The sequence below is a fragment of the Psammomys obesus genome, unplaced genomic scaffold (assembly GCF_907164565.1).
Source record: "Psammomys obesus unplaced genomic scaffold, mPsaObe1.curated_primary_1811, whole genome shotgun sequence".
Classification (NCBI taxonomy): Eukaryota; Metazoa; Chordata; class Mammalia; order Rodentia; family Muridae; genus Psammomys; species Psammomys obesus.
In genome coordinates this window covers 4,181,177-4,200,425 of record NW_026596040.1, presented here as the reverse complement: position 1 = coordinate 4,200,425, position 19,249 = coordinate 4,181,177, and the positions used below count along the sequence as shown (strand labels likewise).

The window sequence follows — 19,249 nt, the reverse complement described above, 5'->3', positions numbered from 1 at the left end:
AAGACACACTCTGAGCCAGAAGGCATCACAGGAAAAGATGGAGAGGTTAACGTGCTGGCTTCATGGTAGGGGGTCATGGGGGGGGGTGAAGCCTAGAGGACAGTGTTTATAAGCAGCAACCTCTCTGGATCAAAGCTGAGAAAAGAATACATCAGCCATGCATTGCCCTCAGTCATGAGCTGGAGAGACAGGCAGACACAGGGCTGGAAGGCATTGGAGGATGAGGGTTTTTTCATTTGTTGGTGACACGCCAACCATTGACCATTGACAAGGTGAAGTATACCTTTGACAACAGTGAGTAAAAGGGGTTCAATACCCACTAGGGACAAAGGGCAGATGTCTCTCTGTCTTGGAGGATGGAATCTTAGCCTTCCAGTGCCATCCCTGTTGTTCAAAAAATGTTGCATGGGCCACAGTCTTCCACTGAATAGCATCATGCCAAGCTGATGTCCTGATTTCCTTGCACTGAGGCCGTGTATGAGCATACCTTGTGTTTGGGAAATGAGCTCTAAAATATACAACCATAACTTGCCATTTGTTCTTCAACCTCCTCTCCAATGGTTCAGAAAAAAATAAATATCAAAACCAGCACAGTAAAGTGTTAATGTTTGGGGAACCTACTGGCAGGGTGCATGGGAATATTTTGTGCAATTTTAGAAAACATTTATGTAAGCCTGAAATTATTTTGGAAATAAGTTAAAATTCATGAGCTCCTAGAATCTCCCTGAGGCTTCAAGCATTTCATTTTGAATAGCAGACCTGACCTGTCTGTATCCTAGCCATCCTCATGTAAGCAACTAGGCTCTGCTCAACTCTACCTTTGCTGCTAGGACAATTGGGGGAGAGGACCCCAAACTGGTAGGGCAACTATTTAATATCTTCGGTGCAAATGAAGTCCAAACTGACCATGCTGAAGGAGGAATAGACAAGTGAAAATAGAAAAAAAACCTGAAAAACAAAAAGTCTGACAAATTTATCTAAGACTTGCCTTCTAATACAGCCAGCCTCAACTTATTCATGAGTTTCCATCAAACCAACAGAACAGGAAGTAAGCAGAAGTTGTTTTCCACATCCCTGCCTACTTTCACCTAAAGCCTGACTTCCGGCCAGGAACTCATGGTGATGTGACAGGCTAGTTTGACTTAATTGTGGAAGATGTAGCAAGAACAGATGTTGGAAGCCAAGTTTGTGGGGTTCTAACAACACCAAGTTTGGGATCCTTACCCAAATCCCTTGTCTCCCAAGAACTATAATTGATGGCTCCGGAGACTGGACGGACTGGAGGAGCCCAAATTCCCAAAAGGCCCATCAAGCCCCAAAGCTGAGATTCGCACGGTTCCTAGGGGGCTGCGTGCCCAGCGCAGCCCTTACTGATCAGCAAATGTGCTCCGCTCAGGACAGTGTCGACCAGAGACGCCAGATGTGCCCGGTGGCGGCTTCGCATTCAGCAAAAGAAGCTGGTGTGAACACAAAGTCCCCCACTGAATTCTGTACCGCCCTGTCACCGAGTCGCCCTGGACTTGATGTCATTTTGTCTTCACTTTTTTTTTTTCTCCACAGTTTCTCTGTGTAGCCCTGGCTGTCCCAGAACTCGCTTTGTAGACCAGGATAGCCTCGAATTCAGAGCGAGCCGGCTGCCTCTGCCTTCTGAGTCATAGAATTAAAGACACGCACCCCTCCCCCACCCCCAACACACACTGGGCGAATTTTAGTTCTTAGGGAACTCAGTAGTCTCAGGCGCATCCTTTCTCGCACGTGGTACCTGCATCCGTGTTGGGCTTCTGTCAGTAAAGGGCCAGCTGCCCCCAGGCCAGAAAAGGTCCACTGTGACCCGCTTATCAGTCCAGGTGTCAGCTGGGGGGCAAGGGGGGCGGGGGGGCGGGGAGACTGTCTTTCTGAGAGGCCCGGGAGAGCCATAAGGAAGGACTGTGAAGGGAAGGTCACTGACGCATTGACCTGACATTCCAGGTTGTACCAAATGATGTAGAAAGAATTCTGACCCTGAGAGCAATTGACATTTTAATAGGCGCCGGAAAACCCCATTAATAGAGGAGCAGTGTTTGTTTCTAGGTTAGAATTGGGAAGGACTGCGAAGCTGCCCGTGTTAGCACTACAGGCCAGGGCTTTCTGGATTAGGCAGGTAGTAATTCTTTTCTTTATTGAGTGCACAAAAGACAAACCTGAAGAAGAAGGCCCCAATGTCTGAGGCTAGCTTTTCACTGACCGTTTAGATGAGGTGGTGAGCAGTTAGCAGCCACGCACTGGATTCAGATTGCTTCTTATTTTCCCCTAAACTCCATCAGTCACCAACCCGTGACCTGGTGGCTATTCATCCCTGTGGTCCGAAGATTCCTTGTTGGTACCACGAAGATGGTGATAGTGCTTTGTGATAGTGGGGAGAATTTTAAACAGTCAAGTAATGCACACAGAAGACGGGCCCATAGCAGTGGTTCTAGAGTTATTGGCTCAAACATATTATCATAAATGTAAGGGGCTCCTTGAAGGCCCCATCATGACCTCGTTTCTTGATTAAAGAATGGTAAATCCTGTACATGGGAGCCGATCACCAAGTGTTGGATCCTTACACGTCTAACTAGAGTTCCTTTTGCCATTAAAGAGAACCTCCCCCCCCCCCCCGTTTGTTTCCGGGAGTTCTTACAATGATACATTTTAATTTATAAAACAGAAATAACAGCAGCCAGGCACACACACACACACACACACACACACACACACACACACACACACACAGCCTTTATTGTTAGTTCTGCTACATCAATGAGAGAATTGTCAAAGTTACACAGGAAGTCATATTTTGTATACAATCCAGATTTTCCAGTTCAGCAGCCCAGGCTCTATGTGCGATGCCAGAGAGGGAAAGAGAAAAAGGAAGAGAGAAAAGAAGAAAGGCAGAAAAGAGCAGAGACTCTACTGAGTATTTTCTGAGTGCATTGGTGGGTGGGGAACTTCAACAATTCATCCTAATGATAAGAATTCATGCCTGGGGCTGGAGAGATCAACTCAGAGGTTAAGAGCACTGGCTGCTCTTCCAGAGGACCCAGGTTCAATTCCCAGCACCCACATGGCAGATCACCACTGTCTGTAACTCCAGTTCCAGGGGAACTGACACCCTTACAGACATAAAAAAAAAAAAAATCATGCCTGTTTACACAATTCTAAATCACCATTTAGGGGTTTTTGACCCCACCCCTAACAGAGTTGTGCAGACATTGCCTTAAAGAGCCATGAGAGATGGTTCCTTTGGGAAATGAGCACCTAAGACCCTGAAGTTCTAGAATTCAGGTGCCTAAGCCACGCCTCGTGTAGAGTTGGTGACCAGAGTTGGGTGGAGGTTGGGGCAAAGGACAGGGTCGCAACCTTTGTGTTGCCGTGGTAACTCAAGAAGCATCTCCCGGGTCCGTCCCTCCTCCAGAGGTCTTTCTGGTCAGGAAAGAGGATCCATCTCCTTTCACACTGTCCTTTTAAGAAATAATTTCTGCAGTCAATTGGTAGTGGTGTCCACCTTTAATTCCAGAACTGAGCAGGTAGAGTCAGGTAGATCTTTGTGAGTTCAAGGCCGCCTTGGTTTACATACAGAGTTCTAGGATGGCCTGGATTACATATAGAGAGCCTGTCCCAAAATATATCATTACTGCATGATCAAAGGTGCTTGCTGAATGGAGAGTGCTCAGTGGAACCCAGCCTGGGAGCTTCCTGGCACTGTGAGGTTACTCCTGCTCTCTTCTCCATGCTGCACCTCTGACTCCTTCCCAGCTTTTACATTTCAATTTAGATGTCACCTTCTTGGAGACACCTTCCCTGGTAACACTGCTCCCACCTCTCAGCTATACTCTGTCCCATCTCTCTGCTTCCTTCTTGCCCTCTGAGCTGCTCACAGTTGTGTGTGTTTACTCTTTGCTCCATTCATGGGTGTGGAAAGCTTGCCTGATGTTTACTGTGGCGTCCCAGCACTGTACAACAACTCCTGGCACACAGTAGGTGCTCAATTGAATGAAAAAAAATTAGTGGGTGAAATAACATTGGTTTTTACATGGGAAGCAAGTGTTCTGGCTCTAAGTGGGAAAAGGATGACAACAATTGTGGCCCAGATCCCATAGGCCACGGTGGCATGTCCAGCAGGGGTTGACTAATGAGCACACGCATTTTCTGAGCTACAGAGTGTGTCATTTGGCACCAAAGAGGAGGAGCTTCTGTTAAAATCTTCAACCAGTTGGAGGCTTGTTCTGTCAGACCTATTGCAAACCAGAATGAACATTTCATAAGTCTTGTCAGCCCTAAAAGCTTCAAGTCTCTAGCGTAGACATGACCAGTGACCCTACTAGCTATATTCGGAGCTACAGACAACCCTAAACATTAAAACTCCAACAGATGGGGTGGTGATGGAGCAGAGATAACTGGAAAAGACTGGTGAGGGCAATGGCATAAAACAGATTTCAGAATAACTGTCCTTTGACTGTGAGCCTCATATATTCACCGGCTTATCTGAGAGGTAAAAGGAGGTTGCCTGCTGCTCCCTAACTGTGACCTTACGTGAACGAATGGTTTATCTCTTTCAGTTGTTTGATCTGTGAAGAGGGAAGCTGGTACTTAACTCATGGATGGTTCTGAGGATTAGATGAAAAAATGCATGTGGATAATAGTGACAGCATTATAGAGTGCTTTCTGTGCGCTGGGCACAGTGCTAATGACATTGGGCCCATTGCCTTGTTTAATCCCCACCAGGCCGTTCAAAGACAGCACTCTTTTTACTTGCATTCCATAGCTGTCTCTTTAGGCTTCCTGGGTGCTTATTTGTATGGGTCTCCTGAATGCCAGTAAAGAGCTTTGACAATCTCATCATGTGGTCCAGGAGTCTCTATTTTCATGGGAAGGCACTTAGGACGCTTCTGGCATCTAAGACCCGAGGTGATCTATGGCAGTCAAACCCTGACGTCACAGTGGCCCCCATTAAGTCTGGCCATCAAGCTAGCATGGGCTCCAGGGTGTCCACACAAACTGCCCACCATGAACAAAGTGCCTCTTGCTTTCTCCCTGGGTCCTGGCCGCATCCTCTCTGTCCTTACCAGGCTGCAGTTGTTGTCCATCAGCAGCGCCCACAGCTTGCATCTGTGGGGGCTGCCTTTGAACTGTGTATAAAAGCGGGCATGGAACACTGGAAGATGGCACCTCCATGATCCATCTTGTTCCCGGAGGAGATGAAAATAGGATTACTATGGAAATCGAATTCTTTCTTGTCTGGGGATCTGCTTTGTGTTGTTTAGTGTAAGGACAGGCAAAAACCAGAATATCAGGGAGAGGGTAGTGATTTGGGAAATCAAAGTGACCATTGTGCTTTGATGTCCATTCTGTTTCACGCACTTGGCTGTGGCTGGCAGCTTGCACAGAAGAGATAGTTTTCCCTTCTTTGGGCAGAGACCTCTCAGATAACTTCCACTTCCTTCCAGCCAGGACTCCTTAGAAGGCAGCCATGCTCATTGCTCTTCCTCCACTGCCACATCTCACTCCTGCCTCTTGGACAAAATCTTACTTCAATTTTTTTTTTTTCTGGGAAGCTTTACCTGTAGAGATGTACCCCCCTGCCTGTCTCTGACCTAATCCTAATGATCTTGCTCTATCTTTCCCAACTTCAACCACGTTAGAAGAATGTTTTATAGCTGCTGTTGAAGCAAAGGGAGGCTGTGATTTGATTGAGGTTTGGGGGTGGAGTTATGGATTGTAGTCCTTGTGGCCTTGAATAAGTCATTTGAGCTCTGAGCCCTAATTCCACTCTCTACAATGGCATGATACCAAAGCAACAACTGTCGTAGGATAGGCTCGATTTAGAGGAATGTATGAAACATGTAAAGCCCTTGCCATGCTGTAAGTGCTGAGTAAATGATGGCAATTATCTCATTAGATGCTTTTTGTTTGTTTTTGCTTTTTAGCTTCTACTCCACACCCAACTGATTTTGTGACTTTTCACAGGGAACTACACATTATAAAACTCACTTTTCTGATCTGCAGTTTAGGAACCAAAATAGATGTTTTCTCATACTTCACAGGATTCTTATGGGCATTTGTCATTGTTGTCCTCATAATGGATCTCAGCATTGCCATTGTCTCATTGTCATTGTCATCAGCATCATCTCAGCAGCACCAAGATACTTTCAGTTTCAGATTCCCACAAGCCAGTTTTGGTTTCCATAGTTGGCTACTAAGAGGTACAAGGCAAAGGCTCAGAAAGGAGGTGCCAAAAAAAAAAATCTCATCCTCTAACAGTTTAGGGATAGTCTCAACTTAGAGTCAACAAACAGCTGTTCTTGGAAGAGTTCTTGAGAAATCCCTGTAGCTAGCATCATGTCAAAATCACACACATCAGTTAATTTGTTCCCAGCAGAATATCAAAGCGATGGAATCCCAGTGGCAGGAGCCAGATGGGGTTGCAAACACTCAAAATGTTTACAGCACAGTGTTGCATCGTTCACTTGACTGTTTACTGAGCACCTCTGCAAGGAGTGTGTGAGAATTCCATACAGCCCAAGTGTGGGAACATCACAATGCAAAGATAAGTGTGGAGTTCAGGACTGTGCTTGGGAGGGATGGTGGAGGGGAGAGTCACAGTAGGACCCCAATAGCATTGACAATTCCTGTTCTTTAAAAAGCTATGTATCAGATATAGCTGTTTTATGATGTCATGTATTCATAAAACTGTTTCAGTATATGTCATATATATATATATATATATATATATATATATATATATATGTAACATTTGATAATTAAAAAGAGAAATAGCAAGAGAAGCCCCCAATTGAGGAACATCAAGAAATCACACACCATGAGGGCTGTATATATTTTTGCCTCCTGTTAACTAGTATGTCCCTGTCACTTCTCCTAAAGCCTGTTGTAAACATGACTGATGGATAACTCACTGTGTGGCACACTGTTTCCTGTTCCCCACTTTCCTGGTGTTTGATTTGAAGGTGTACCCTGGGTACCACCTCTGCAGTTTCATATTTGTCAAAGTGTAGATCAGTGGACTGAGGGCTCCTGGGAACATTTTGTTTCTGCTCTGGTCTAGGACATAACTCTGGCAGACAGTTTGATCATTTACGATTGCTCTATTTTAAGCAAAATGTCCTTGTGTGATTTATTCCCAATGACACCAACCTGCAGCACAATCTTCAGCGTCAACTAGACCAGTCCTTCCTCTTAAACGCATCCCCTAAGCAGTAGTCTTTCGTAGTCATGTCAGAAGCTGCCAGAACTGTGAATATTCTCTTATCTCAACAAAAGGGAAGACTGGAGTCTTTCAAGGCATAAACAAGGGAAGCATCAATGGCTCTGAGCTCAGGCCAGTTTGTTACATGTGTGATCTTGGCAGCAGAGCTGTGAGGGCATATTTGCTGTTCCTCTTGTCTCAGCTCCTCATTTCCCAGGGAAGGAGTCCAGAGCTGTGTGGCAGGCCTGTGGCTGCCAGGGGTGAAAGGATCACAGGGGCTGTCTGGTGATCTCTTAGAGGCAAACGATTTCTACACCTGCCAATACCGTGCGTGAGGAGGAGCTGGGAAGCACACAAGCATTGCTTATGGGAGTGTTAGCCGGAGGAGGCAGGCTCCGTGGAGGACATCTTCACCCAGTCATCTTCTTTCCTGAGCCAGGACAGAGTTGGGAAGAATCCAAGGCTTTCTGGCAGTGTTCTCTGTTTTTGAGTGACCTCATTGGCCCTGTTCTGTTTCATAGGGCAACAGTCAGGCTTTCAGTAACCAGACATAGGCACTAACCAGTCAGAATGAGGAAGGGCTTTATGGTAGAGATCTTCAGGCATCTGTTTAGCTGCTGGGCGGTAGAGTGGAGGAGAAGGATCTGGGGGGGGGGGAATGTGACTGTGGGATGGGGAGAAGATACAAAGAGCTTTGGGCACCTTCAACTCAATTGTTAGTACAGACTGATTTCAATATTCAAAAAACCATCCAGGCATGCTCCTACTGAATGTCATTTCTATTCTGCCCGTAACAGAGGTAGATGAAACCCTCTTATCTTATCTGCTTCTGAGCCATTGTGGATGAGGGCTTGTTAAAAACTAAAGAGAGCCTGGTTTTCACCTAAAGATCACTGAATAGGACTCCCAAAGTCCAGATCAAGACCACTATCCAAGAATTCCTGGACAACTAATCTTTAGTGACTCAGCTCTAACTTTGGAAGGGGTTATGACTTGAGAGATGGAGTCCGAGGGGCAAGTGTGTCTAAATGGATTGTGTGCATGAGAGGAGCAAGCCTGTGGGATTGGCAAGCTGACAGATCCGTGGCTAATTTGTTGACTCGATCCTGACCCAGCTGTTTCAGGCTGCAGGGGCACCAGGAAGTTGACCTGGTGTGGACTAACATTCCGAGTTTTCAAGAGATGCCCAGATTCAAGAGTCATTGTGTCAGTTTCTAGACTCACCAAGTCAACACTACTTCAGATTCTTCTGCTCTAAGAGGCCTATTTTGGAGATGGGTGAAAGGTGAGGGGTGAGGGTGCAAAAAAGGAAGATGAGCTCTGTTGGAGGATCCTGATGCTGCTTAGTTCCTTTTCTCAGGATGGTCCTTGGGTGGTGATGGCCCACTGTCATCTCTTAGCTGTCCTCCCATTTCCTTTAAACAAATCCTACCATTAACCCCTTTGGTGGCAGGGACTGAGCCTGAAGCATTGGGGCACCTTCCAGGGCTTCCGAGTCTTAGTTGGGAGGTTTGCATGTACAGGAGAAAATTTTCCCTTCAGACTTGGAGTATTGGGTCTCTGTTATGTTCTACTAAGGAGTAGATTTGTCAATGGAATGTGGCTTGATTGCTCCATTTAAGCCCAATTGCTAAAGCTTTCTGTCTACCTGGAAGACCATTTCTCCCTTGCTCATTGTGACTCTTGCTTTTCCTTCAGGATGCAGACTGTGTTCTGACCTCAGAGAACAGGCTGTGTGGATTTCCTTTTAACTGCACAGTGCTGGACAGATCTTTGTTTTAAAAATTCCCATCTGAGGTTTTAAAGTCCTATTTTTTGTTGTATTATTTTGAGACAGGGTCTCACTATGTAGCCTTGGCTAGTCTGGAACTTGCTATGTATACTAGAGATCCTCCTGCCTCTGCCACCCCCTCCCTCAAGTCCTGTGTTTAAAGGTACCATAAGCCACCATGTCCATCAGTGCTGTTAAAAACAACAACAACATAAATAACATCATCATCAACAACAACAACAATCAAGTCCAGCATTTGTAAGGAACCATTAAGCACTGTTTAAGTTGTTTTATTATCTTAGGTAACCACCACAATACTCCAGTTAGGCTGGCATTATTACCCTATTTATGCAAAGTAAAATCTGCCTGATTAAGCAGGATAGCCTGTCTAGAAAGTGATAGATGAAAACCTGAATTCTATGTCCAGCAGAGCCTGCTGGCCTTGTCTGAATTTGTAACCAAAACTGCACTATATTGCCTTGTAGCAGTTGGAACTCTCATTGTTCTGGACTCAACAGTGGTCTTTTGGTTCATAACACTACAGTCCCCAGCTGGGCTTTGCTATCAGATAGTTGGGGTTCGTATCCCTGCCTCATGTGGCTAGAACAAAGGAGTGAAAGGCGCTCATGAAACTGATATTCGGCAATCTTGTCAGCCCATCTTGTCCAAGCGCTCACAAAGCACTACAAGATGTGATATGCTTTGCGAGGCATTCAGTTCTGGGAATGGATGAAAGGTTTGGTGCTGGGGGGTGGTGGTAGTCCTTGGAAGCATGCTAATTTCTTAGGGCTGTTACCTGTCCAGATAGTGTACAGTGTGCACGGCAGTATACAGAGTTTCATGTTCCAAGTTATTTCCTTTTCCTAGGCATGCCTCTCTGTTGTCCTTTAAGCAGCCTGCTTGATAGCCACGAACATTAAAACTCAACGAACTGGACCTGTCACCACTGAAGAATGAGCTAGACATCTAATGGTCTGCCGCTCTGGCTGGACCTAATGAGAATGCTTTTGGGGGTAAGGGTGAGACACAGTCTTCATACTTAGACAAATCATGGTGTGTTTCTGTCCTTGTGACTGCCTTGCATCTTCATGTGGAGGGCTGTCCTGAGTTCAAGAAGGCAGAACTGAGTATGCTGATTTCATGACCTATACCTGAGTCACACTTATCTTACAGAAAGGCAAGAACAACATGCTACGGTGGACTCCACCAGTTCCAAGACTCCGGCACATATGTCGTATTCCTTGGCAGGATTATGGTTTCATTTTATTCCGTTAATGCCTAGAAAAGCCTACAGATAATTCAGTTTGCCAAGTGTGTAGGTGGGTAAAAGATGCATGTTTGAAATCCAGAGCCCTGCAAGAACTGTCTTTGGGAAACGTCTAATTAGACCTGCCTTTTTTTTTTTAAAGTGGTACCCAGCCTTAGTAGCAAATGGCATTTATGCATCAAAGTGTCCACATTGATGGGCATGAGATGAATGTTAAGTCACGACAATTACATTTAATGAGAACTAATGGGATGTCTTAGAGCATGGCGCTGCCTCTCAGAGCTGCCTCCCCCCCCCCGCCCCCCCCCCCCCCCCCCCCCCGCACGCAAGGCTCCTTGGCTGGACCTGCTCAGTCCAGTGCATCCGTGCCGAGTCACCTGGTTTGGGCCCTTTCTCCATGGCAGACTCTTGTCTCTTTCCCTCTTCTGTCAGCGAGGTAGACAGTGCTTCCACACCACCTGCTTTATATCCTTCCCTGAGACGTTCATTCATCCCTCCTTCTCGTCTATATTTGTTTCATGCATGAGTCTTCCTTTATTCCTCCCGTCTCTCTACTTCTCCATCCTTCTCTGTCTACTTCCTTTGGTAACAGCTCTCCTCCAGGATTTACCCATCCCTCCCCTCCCCTGCCCCCATTGTCCTAAAGGGGAAACTAGTCATCTGCTTTAAAGGGCTAGGAACCAGGGAGGGCAGAAATGTTGGAATGCAAGCAGAATACAGATCTAAACTCACTGCCCATTCAAGGTTGCTTTCACGCACATTTTGCTTTGAGGGAAAGGATGAAAAGTCTGTACTAGCATACATATCCCTTATCTGCCTTTCCATGCTCCCTGTATCCACTGTGTACAATATATGGGAAGAAACAGGCCAAGAAGCGTAACGGATGACGATCTCTTGGCATTTGGTAGTCAGCATTCCCTCTGGCCTCATTTGCAGCAAACGCAGGAAGTAACCCTCTTCAGTTTGGGTGGGTCCGCAGAATGTTCAAAATGTCCATCTCATACCATTCCCCCAAATTCTCTCTTTGCCACTGGAGTTATGACTGTGTGGGAATGAAGAAGCTGTGGCCTCAGAAGGCAGAGGCTGTTGTAGTGTGATGAGAAGAGAGGGAGATGGCGACAAGGTTAAAGATGCCCTGAGAGCAATTTCACCACAGCCATACTCTGGCTGGCTGAGGATACATTGAGCACAGAGGAAGAGCGGTCACCACTGACACCTTCCCCATCCTTTGGCCCAAGCAGTGGGCTTGGCTGTATTAAATCACTAAGTTTAGAAATGCTCTGGGCAGTGGTGGTGCACACTAATCTCTGAGTTCAAGGGCAGCCTGCTCTGCAGAGTGAGTTCCAGGACAGCCAGAGCTAAAAGAAAGAAGGCCAGCCTCGGAACTCCTGCTTTCTCATTCCTGTGGGTTTCAAACGGGAGATCAAGGAACAGCAGGATGTGTGTAGTGGAGGCAGACTGTATTTACATGCCATTCACCTCTTGTGTCTTAAGAAAAGCCACTTGAAGAGTCATTTACTGGGAAGCACGGTCTGTGTGGCTGCAGCAGTGGGCGCTGAGGTCAGGGTCTTGCCAAAAGCTGACTTCCTCCGAAGGTCTGTCTGTTGTCCAGAGTGAGAGCCACTTCGGTGGGCAAATAGAACGGTCATCCCTGCTGCAGACGGGGGCGCTTCAGGCTGCGGCCCTTTCAAGGTGGCTGGCTGTTCCAGCTTTCTAGAGGTGGCTTGGGAGGCATAATGTTTGCTGGGAGGAGGGCTGTAATTCTGAAATCTCACCGTTTTGACTTGCTGTAAAATAGAAGAACAAAGGACCACGGATGAGATGTGTGATCTGCCCCCAGCCCTTTGATGATAGGATTTATGTGCTTTGCTCTACAGTTGTTTTCACTCAAAATGCCTCATTCATGTTGTGTGCATTCAGCAAGTATTTGTGTCTTCTATGCACGATGTAATGTACCGTGTCAGGTGCTGTTGATCTGAGAGTGAACAAACCCACCCTGCCCAACAGGAAACTGTAAACACTGCTGTGGTGGGAGAAGAGTAAGCTTCGGAGGCAGTGGAGGAGCATGTAATGGAAGGCCTTTCTTGAGTCAGAAGGATTTAAGAATAAGAGTAAATGGGGCTGGAGAGATGCCTCAGTGGTTAAGAGCACTGACTGATCTTCCAAAGGACCTGGGTTCCATTGCCAGCACCCACATGGCAGCTCGCAACTGTCTGTAACTCCAGTTACAGGGGATCTGACACCCTCATACAGGTACACATGCAGTCAAAACACCAATGAACATAAAGTAAATATAAATACATTAAAAAAAGAATAAGAATGAATAATTTGGGAGAAACAGGGTTGGCCGTGGTTTTGGAAAATAGGTCTCTGGAAATACACAGTCAACCTTTCCTCTATTCCCTCTGCTTTTCCTTGAGGTCTCTCTCAAGTTAGGCTTTTCTTCATGAGCTCTACTGATGATCCCAGTCTGAGTCTCCATAACACTTTAAAAATGTTCATCACAGAGCTGGTTCCTGGTCTCCTGCTGTTACCATCTAGCCTTCCATATGTTGACTGACTTCCCTATACAGTAAGACCATGAGGTGAATATGCAGACCAGCATTTCATGTGTTCTTTTAAAAGATGAGAGACTCAGAGTCAAGTGTGGTAGCACAGGCATTTGGAGGCCAAGGCCAGGGCATTAAGAGTTTGGGAATAGCTTGAACAATATAGTGAAAAAAAAATCTGTCTCAAAACCAAAATTAAACCTAAAGGCAAACATTTGAAATCTAAGATCCGGCACTCTGGGCCGGTACCAATTCTGGCTGAGCTAAGGAGCAGCTCCTGTTTTTATAAGACTGTGTCTCCAGTTTGCCTCAAGCCCCACCTCACTTGGCTTCCTCTCATGCTCCCAGGTGGTCATGCATCTTGCTTGGCAATTGCAGGTGTTTGTTTTAGGCAGTCACTATTCCAGGGCTTAATAAAGGTCTCTTTCTGTGCTACTTCCTGAGAATTGTTTCTTTGTTCCATGAAATTCTATCCTTTTTGTCTCTAAAGGTCCCATACTTTTTGCTTCTCACTGTTTCTTGGGACTTGCTAAATGACTTCAGAGTTTGGGGGCTGTCTCTGATGACTTGGAGTATTGGACAGCTAGGGCATGGAATCCTTTAGATTATATGAACATTGGAAGCTGGAAGAAGCCCTCCCAAGGCTTCTGTCATGAGTTTGAGGCCAGCTTGAATGATATAGAAAAAAAAATCTGTCTCAAAACCAAAATTAAACCTAAAAGCAAACATTTGAAATCTAAGATCTGAAACTCTGGGCCTATACAGTTCTGGCCGAGCTAAGGAGTGCCTTTCTATGCATGCATTTCCTTACAAGCTTAGCAGAAAAGCCTGGGCTTTTGGAACAGATACAGATGTCAGCTATGTGGTTTTTCACAACGTTGTTAACTCCCCAAGCTTCTGTTTCCTCACTCTAAATGAAAATGAAAATACTCCCTGCCCTACGGGATTGTCGTCAGGGTTTAATGAGATGGAACACGTCGAGCGCTGTGCACGGTGTCTGCTAGCGTATTTCATATTTAGTGAAGGCTTAGCAAATGGGAAGGAACGTCATCCCATCCGTTTTGTAGGGCACGGGTGATGGTGGGATAGTGGTACAGGTGCTGGTATGGGGCATGATTGATGGGTGTGGTGATGCTCAGTAAGCTGAAGGATGATGATGAAAATCATGTGATCCCTTTAATGTCACCTTCTCCTTTTCATCATCTCTCTTGCTTCAAGGATATTAAAAAAAAAATCCATGCCTTCTAGTGCAAAAGTATCCAGACTAGATGTTAACTCTGACAGTGGATGCCACAGAGGGCACATTAAGTCAACTGTTACAATTATCATCTGATGTGACTTTGACGTCATCTGAATTCTCCCGTGTCTGAAATGTTTCTGTCGTCTGGTGAAAAAGTGCGTGTCAAGCCCCGTGTAAGCTCTTCACACGTCTTACATCATTTAATCACATCTCCAAGCCTGTGTGTGGTCACTGCTTTGATTTATTTTAGTTTTATGTGTATAGGTGTCTTTTGTTTGCATGTCTGTATGTGTACCATGTGTGTGCCTGCAGAGGTCAGAAAAGGCATCATATCTCCTGGAACTCGAGTTGTGGGCGTGCTGGGAGCTGAATCCAAGTCCTCTATAAGGGCAGCAACCTTAACTGCTCAGCTATCTCTTTAGTCCCTATATTATTATTTCTATGGATTAGGCAAATAAATAAATAATGAATAATTAAACAAAGCCCCAGAAAGGTGAAGCGTTTTTGGCTGGAACCACCTAATCAGAGCCGTAATTCAAATCAAGCCATGTTTTCTTCAGGCTGTCTCTGGATCTCAAAAGAAGCATGTATGGAGGGAAGGAGGAGTGTGTCTAGCAAGGAGGAGGTGTACCTGGTGTGAGTGGGATGGGGGCTGTTGTATGTGAAGATTTTATTGGTGACTGCCAGCAAGGTTGGCAATGTCCACCAACATGACAATCTCATGATGTGCAAAGCTGGGAGGCTAAAGAGTCAGGGTCCCAATGTCACTCCATTCTTACCTTTTCAGTTCCATTTTTTGAATTTTCTGGTTTCACTAGGATGGAGGGTGGGGCAGATGCAGGCGGCTTGACTGGTGGCTCACTCTTGATGGATATTTCTTTGCCTTCCATGATGACAGAACTGGCTGGTGAGTGGACCCTGGTCTTGGCACCTTTGTTGATGCAGGTCAGGGCAGGCTCCCCAGTGGAAATGGGTTTAGGCCCAATGTCCACCGTCATTGGCGTTAGGGCAGGGGTCATCTCCTGTGGCTGACCCAACTGGAACTTCTGAGGCTGGATCACCATGGTGGAACTGCACCTGAGGGGGCCCACCATGAAAGCCGGGATCCCAGACTGGACTGGTCTCTGCAGGGATCCATCTGGGGATGACAGAGCAGATATCAGCAAGAGGATGTCTGACTACAGTTTGAATGTGGGTTGAGTGTGCAATGTGTCGTGATATCCCACCAGAGATAGACAGGTGCTTTTCTCATGTGGCTGAGCTCATACTCTCATGGGGTCTGTCTTTCAAACGGGATTGTGTGTGTGTGTGTGTGTGTGTGTGTGTGTGTGTGTGTGTGGTTTGGGGATGCTGGCAACAGGTAACTGATTCACTGAATGCCGTGAGAGGTGTCTGAAGGAATACTACTTCAATTTACATTTCTCTCTCTCTCTCCTTTTTCCATCTCTCTCCTTTTCCCCTGTAGGATGGCTAGGGAAACAGACACACAGAGTTCTACAGTGAGAAGCAGACACAGGCAGACAGGCCAAAGAGGAAGAAGAATGAGGGAACACAAAGTGAGTAGACAACCGAAGGAAAGCAACACAGGGAGAGGACTCGACCATCTGCTTGCTGGAGAAACTGATAATAGAAATTTAAGCATGGCAGGAGGGGCAGCAGCTCAGAACGTTAGCCTTGCTCACTGTCCCTGTTTATTTCCTGCTCAGTGAAGGCTGACAGGCAGAGCAAAGTGTGCATTGTGTCTTACAAGATCTACAGACTGCCAGACAGTGCCTGATGTTTGCTGGTTATCATTACTATGAAGGGAAACATATCGTGCTGCCCAAAGTATGACCCGAAGAGTGACAGTGTGGGTCTGTGCCTTCCTGAGACAGGTTTTCCTCCAAAGTCTTCCCTGAGAGGCCCTAAAGAGGAGGTCCCATCTCATTGGCATAAATCCTATAGGTGACCAAGGGAATGGAGGTTCCTTGCCTTTGGGGAAATGATGGAGAGTTCAATGTTGAGAAAGCATTGCAGGTCATTTCTCAAAGGCTCTCCAAGTGTTTAGAGAACCACATATTATCCAAGATCTTCCTGATGCTTCTTGGACACACTGAACCAAAGTCATTTGTGTCTAGTACTGAGAGCCTGAGTCAAGTTCACATTCTCTGTTGTGGTTGTGAAACTTCACCGAGCAAGAAGTAGGCATGGACACTGAACACAGGTGTGTTCTCAGCTGCCTGTTGCCCTCTCGCTGCCAGTTGCTGAGTCTGATCTTTCCGTTTAGACATTTGTTTTCGCATCGACGGCCGCTTGAGTGGAGTGGGTTTTTGGGGAGACTGACAGCTTGACCTGCCTCACTTTGAGAAAAGGGATAAAGGAAAGCTTCTGGAACTAGGGAAGGCAAAACAATACCACACAGATGTGTCCTTAGTTCCTGTGGGTATGTGGGAAATATGGCTTCTTGCCTTTCTGTTTATCAGCTTCCAACTTTCACGAAGTCTAATGCTCTCTTATTACATGTGCATACAACACAATTGGCCAAAGTGCCGCCAGGTCAGTCAAGAGTTACACAACAATACAGAGGGTGTGAAGAAAAAAAAAAGCCAGTTAGCATGAGCGGAATGCAACTCTCTGCAATGCTAAGTGGTCTACACTGAGGGAATGTTTCAACCCTAAACCAGCTCATAATGCAGATGGACCAAAGACAATCTAGTTGTAGCAGCAAGGAAGTGATTTATTGACTAATAATTAAAGTTAATTTACCAATAACTTTTTTAAAAGCCATGTTTTTGAGAGCTTATTAGTGGTAGACATTGCATTGTTGTCTGTTAATTTTGTCTGTTAGTTAAACCTGATAGGAGTACTAGACTAAGACTGTAGAACAGAGGGTAATTATTATTATAAATTATTATTATAAAGAGGGTGGTAACTTGTACAAGGCGATTATGGTGAATTGGGTGGGGCAGCAGAAAAGAAGGGCTGAAAGTTGAAGCAGGAGGTACAGGCAGTAGGTACAGGCAGGTACATTTAAGAGACTATGCATGCCGTGAGATACAGAAACTGGGCATGCCTAAGTGAAGACGTTTATTTCCTTTTGTTCTTGGGGACTTTCCCTGTGCATTCTGTCTGTTGTACTACTCTTCTGTCTGTTCAGTGTTGCATCTCATGTGTACTCATATGTTGAGATCATACAAGAGGCTACAGGGCCGGCTTTATGAAGGAGCATGCTACACTTGGATTGTGACAGGAAGGAAATCACGCTCTTTTGTACAGCAAGCTTTCAAGATCTTTTTTTGAATCCCCACAAAGGAAACATCACGCAGAAGTTTAAGATGCTGAGACGCTGCTAACAGTAAGGTGTTAATGGCATCTCTGCCACGCGCTGCTGCACCTTCAGCTTGGAATGTTATAGAGGGGGAAAAAGAGTGATGGGACAGAGCAGGGGGTGTGACTGGCAGATGACTTGATTGATCTTGAAGACTTTGGACACCTGGTGGGTTCAGGGTGTGAGTCTTGCCTTTGCATACTCTTTTAAGGAAGAACCTCTCTGTGTGTGTCACACCAATAACATAGAAAATAGTGGGTTTTAGTACTGTCTCCAGAATCTCATCTTTGACCTGCAGCTCCTGCCCACTCAGGGGTGTCCCTAGAAACAGAGTCTGAGGAACACTGAGCCTATAATATCACCCATCCCCCTTTTCTAAAAATAAAAAGCAGTACCCCCTTGGCTACAATCCAATTACAAGATCCCGCTAAGCTTGGGATCACACCATTCACCATGTATGTATAAATGGACCCAGACAGTGGCCTTCACTTGGTCTGGGCTACACTCGATAAGAGCACTCATCCCTTTGGGACTTATTCTTTGCAGAGGCTGAGCCCAAAACCAACACATCGTCCTTGTGTAAAACGTCTGGTGTGTTCAGCTTGGAACCCCCATCATTTAGCTCTAAGCAAGTGCTTCTCTGCCATCAACTTACTTTTTCTCACGCTGCTCCGCCCTTTCCGAAGAGACCCTTGTCCCGAAGTTCCTGGGCTAGGTGTGCTCCTCTCAGGCTTCACTACGGCAGTGGGCACAAAGACAGATTTGAAGGGTTGGCTTTGCTGGGGATTACCTTCTGAAAGGCTACCCTGGGAGGACACAGAGGAGGTGGATAACGCCCATGAGGGGAGGAGAGTGGGGCTCCGGAAATCTGGAAAACTAGATGTCTTTCTTGTTGAACTATTTTTCAAAAGAGAAGAAATGGAGAAAGAAAATGTTCAGTAATACTCCTATTTTTTTTTTAAAGTCAGCTCCCCCAAATGAAGGTAGCCTCTCAATTACCCACCCCATTGTCATCCACAGATGCGGCTAAGTTGATCCCCATTCCCTTCATCTTAATAACTATGTGGGTCCTGGCAGCAGGGAGAAGGGCTCCTGAGGTCCTGGTAGAACATGAACACCCAAGTTTCATTCTTTTGTATGGCCCCAGTCACCCCTCACCTCACACTCTCAGGTCAAAGCCACAGCACTGGTCTTACATGAGTCCACTGCTCTTTCCTCATTTTGTTCATTTAGTCAATTGCTTATTCAGCAGCTTTCCCACTAGATGCTGAAACATGTTGAAGGTGGAGGTTTTTAAGGCTTATTTTACAGCCCCTGTGTTCTGCATGTACTGCTGATTAATGTGTTTGTCGAACGGCTGCCTCAATGCTTTCAGCACTCCTTCTAGTCATTTTGGCTAACACATGTTGAGTGCTTACTGTATACCAGACACTGGTCAGATACTTCACTCTTATTCATGTGAGCTCTTTATAACAGTTTTCTGAGGGAGCATCATTATTGCCACGGGTTTATAGATGTAAAGAATGTACAGAGCCTGTGGGACTGGAGAGAGAGCTCAGTTGATAAAGCGTTTGCTGTGAAGCCATGAGGACCTAAGTTCAATCTCCAGCATCCATATGAAAAAAGCCAGTTGTGCTGGTATATCTTGTGATCCTAGTTCAGGGGAGGTAGAGACAGGCAGATTTCTTGGGAGTTTGCTGGCCCTCCAGCCTGGCTTAACTCTTGAGTTCTAGGTCATAGTGAGGGACCCTGGCTCAAAAGACAAGGTGGATGATTCCAAAGGGATGACACTTGAAGTTGACCTCTGACCTTCACACCCATACATACAGGTGCCTTCCCTTACACACACACACACACACACACACACACACACACACACACACACACACACAC

General features: G+C 45.9%; 1 protein-coding gene across 1 annotated transcript in view; it reads right to left on the bottom strand.

Annotated features, from left to right (window-relative positions):
* Window positions 1-10,595: 10,595 nt before the first annotated feature.
* The window catches only part of Sh3rf2 (SH3 domain containing ring finger 2), a 102,917-nt gene continuing 94,263 nt past the window's right edge, over window positions 10,596-19,249 (bottom strand). Inside the window, exons 7-9 of the mRNA XM_055622738.1 lie at window positions 18,012-18,253; window positions 14,829-15,187; window positions 10,596-12,047 (exon numbers count right to left, since the gene is read on the bottom strand). Of these exons, the coding sequence (XP_055478713.1) occupies window positions 11,772-12,047; window positions 14,829-15,187; window positions 18,012-18,253 (877 nt within the window). The 3' untranslated portion in view covers window positions 10,596-11,771. The remainder of the gene's footprint in view (window positions 12,048-14,828; window positions 15,188-18,011; window positions 18,254-19,249) is intronic.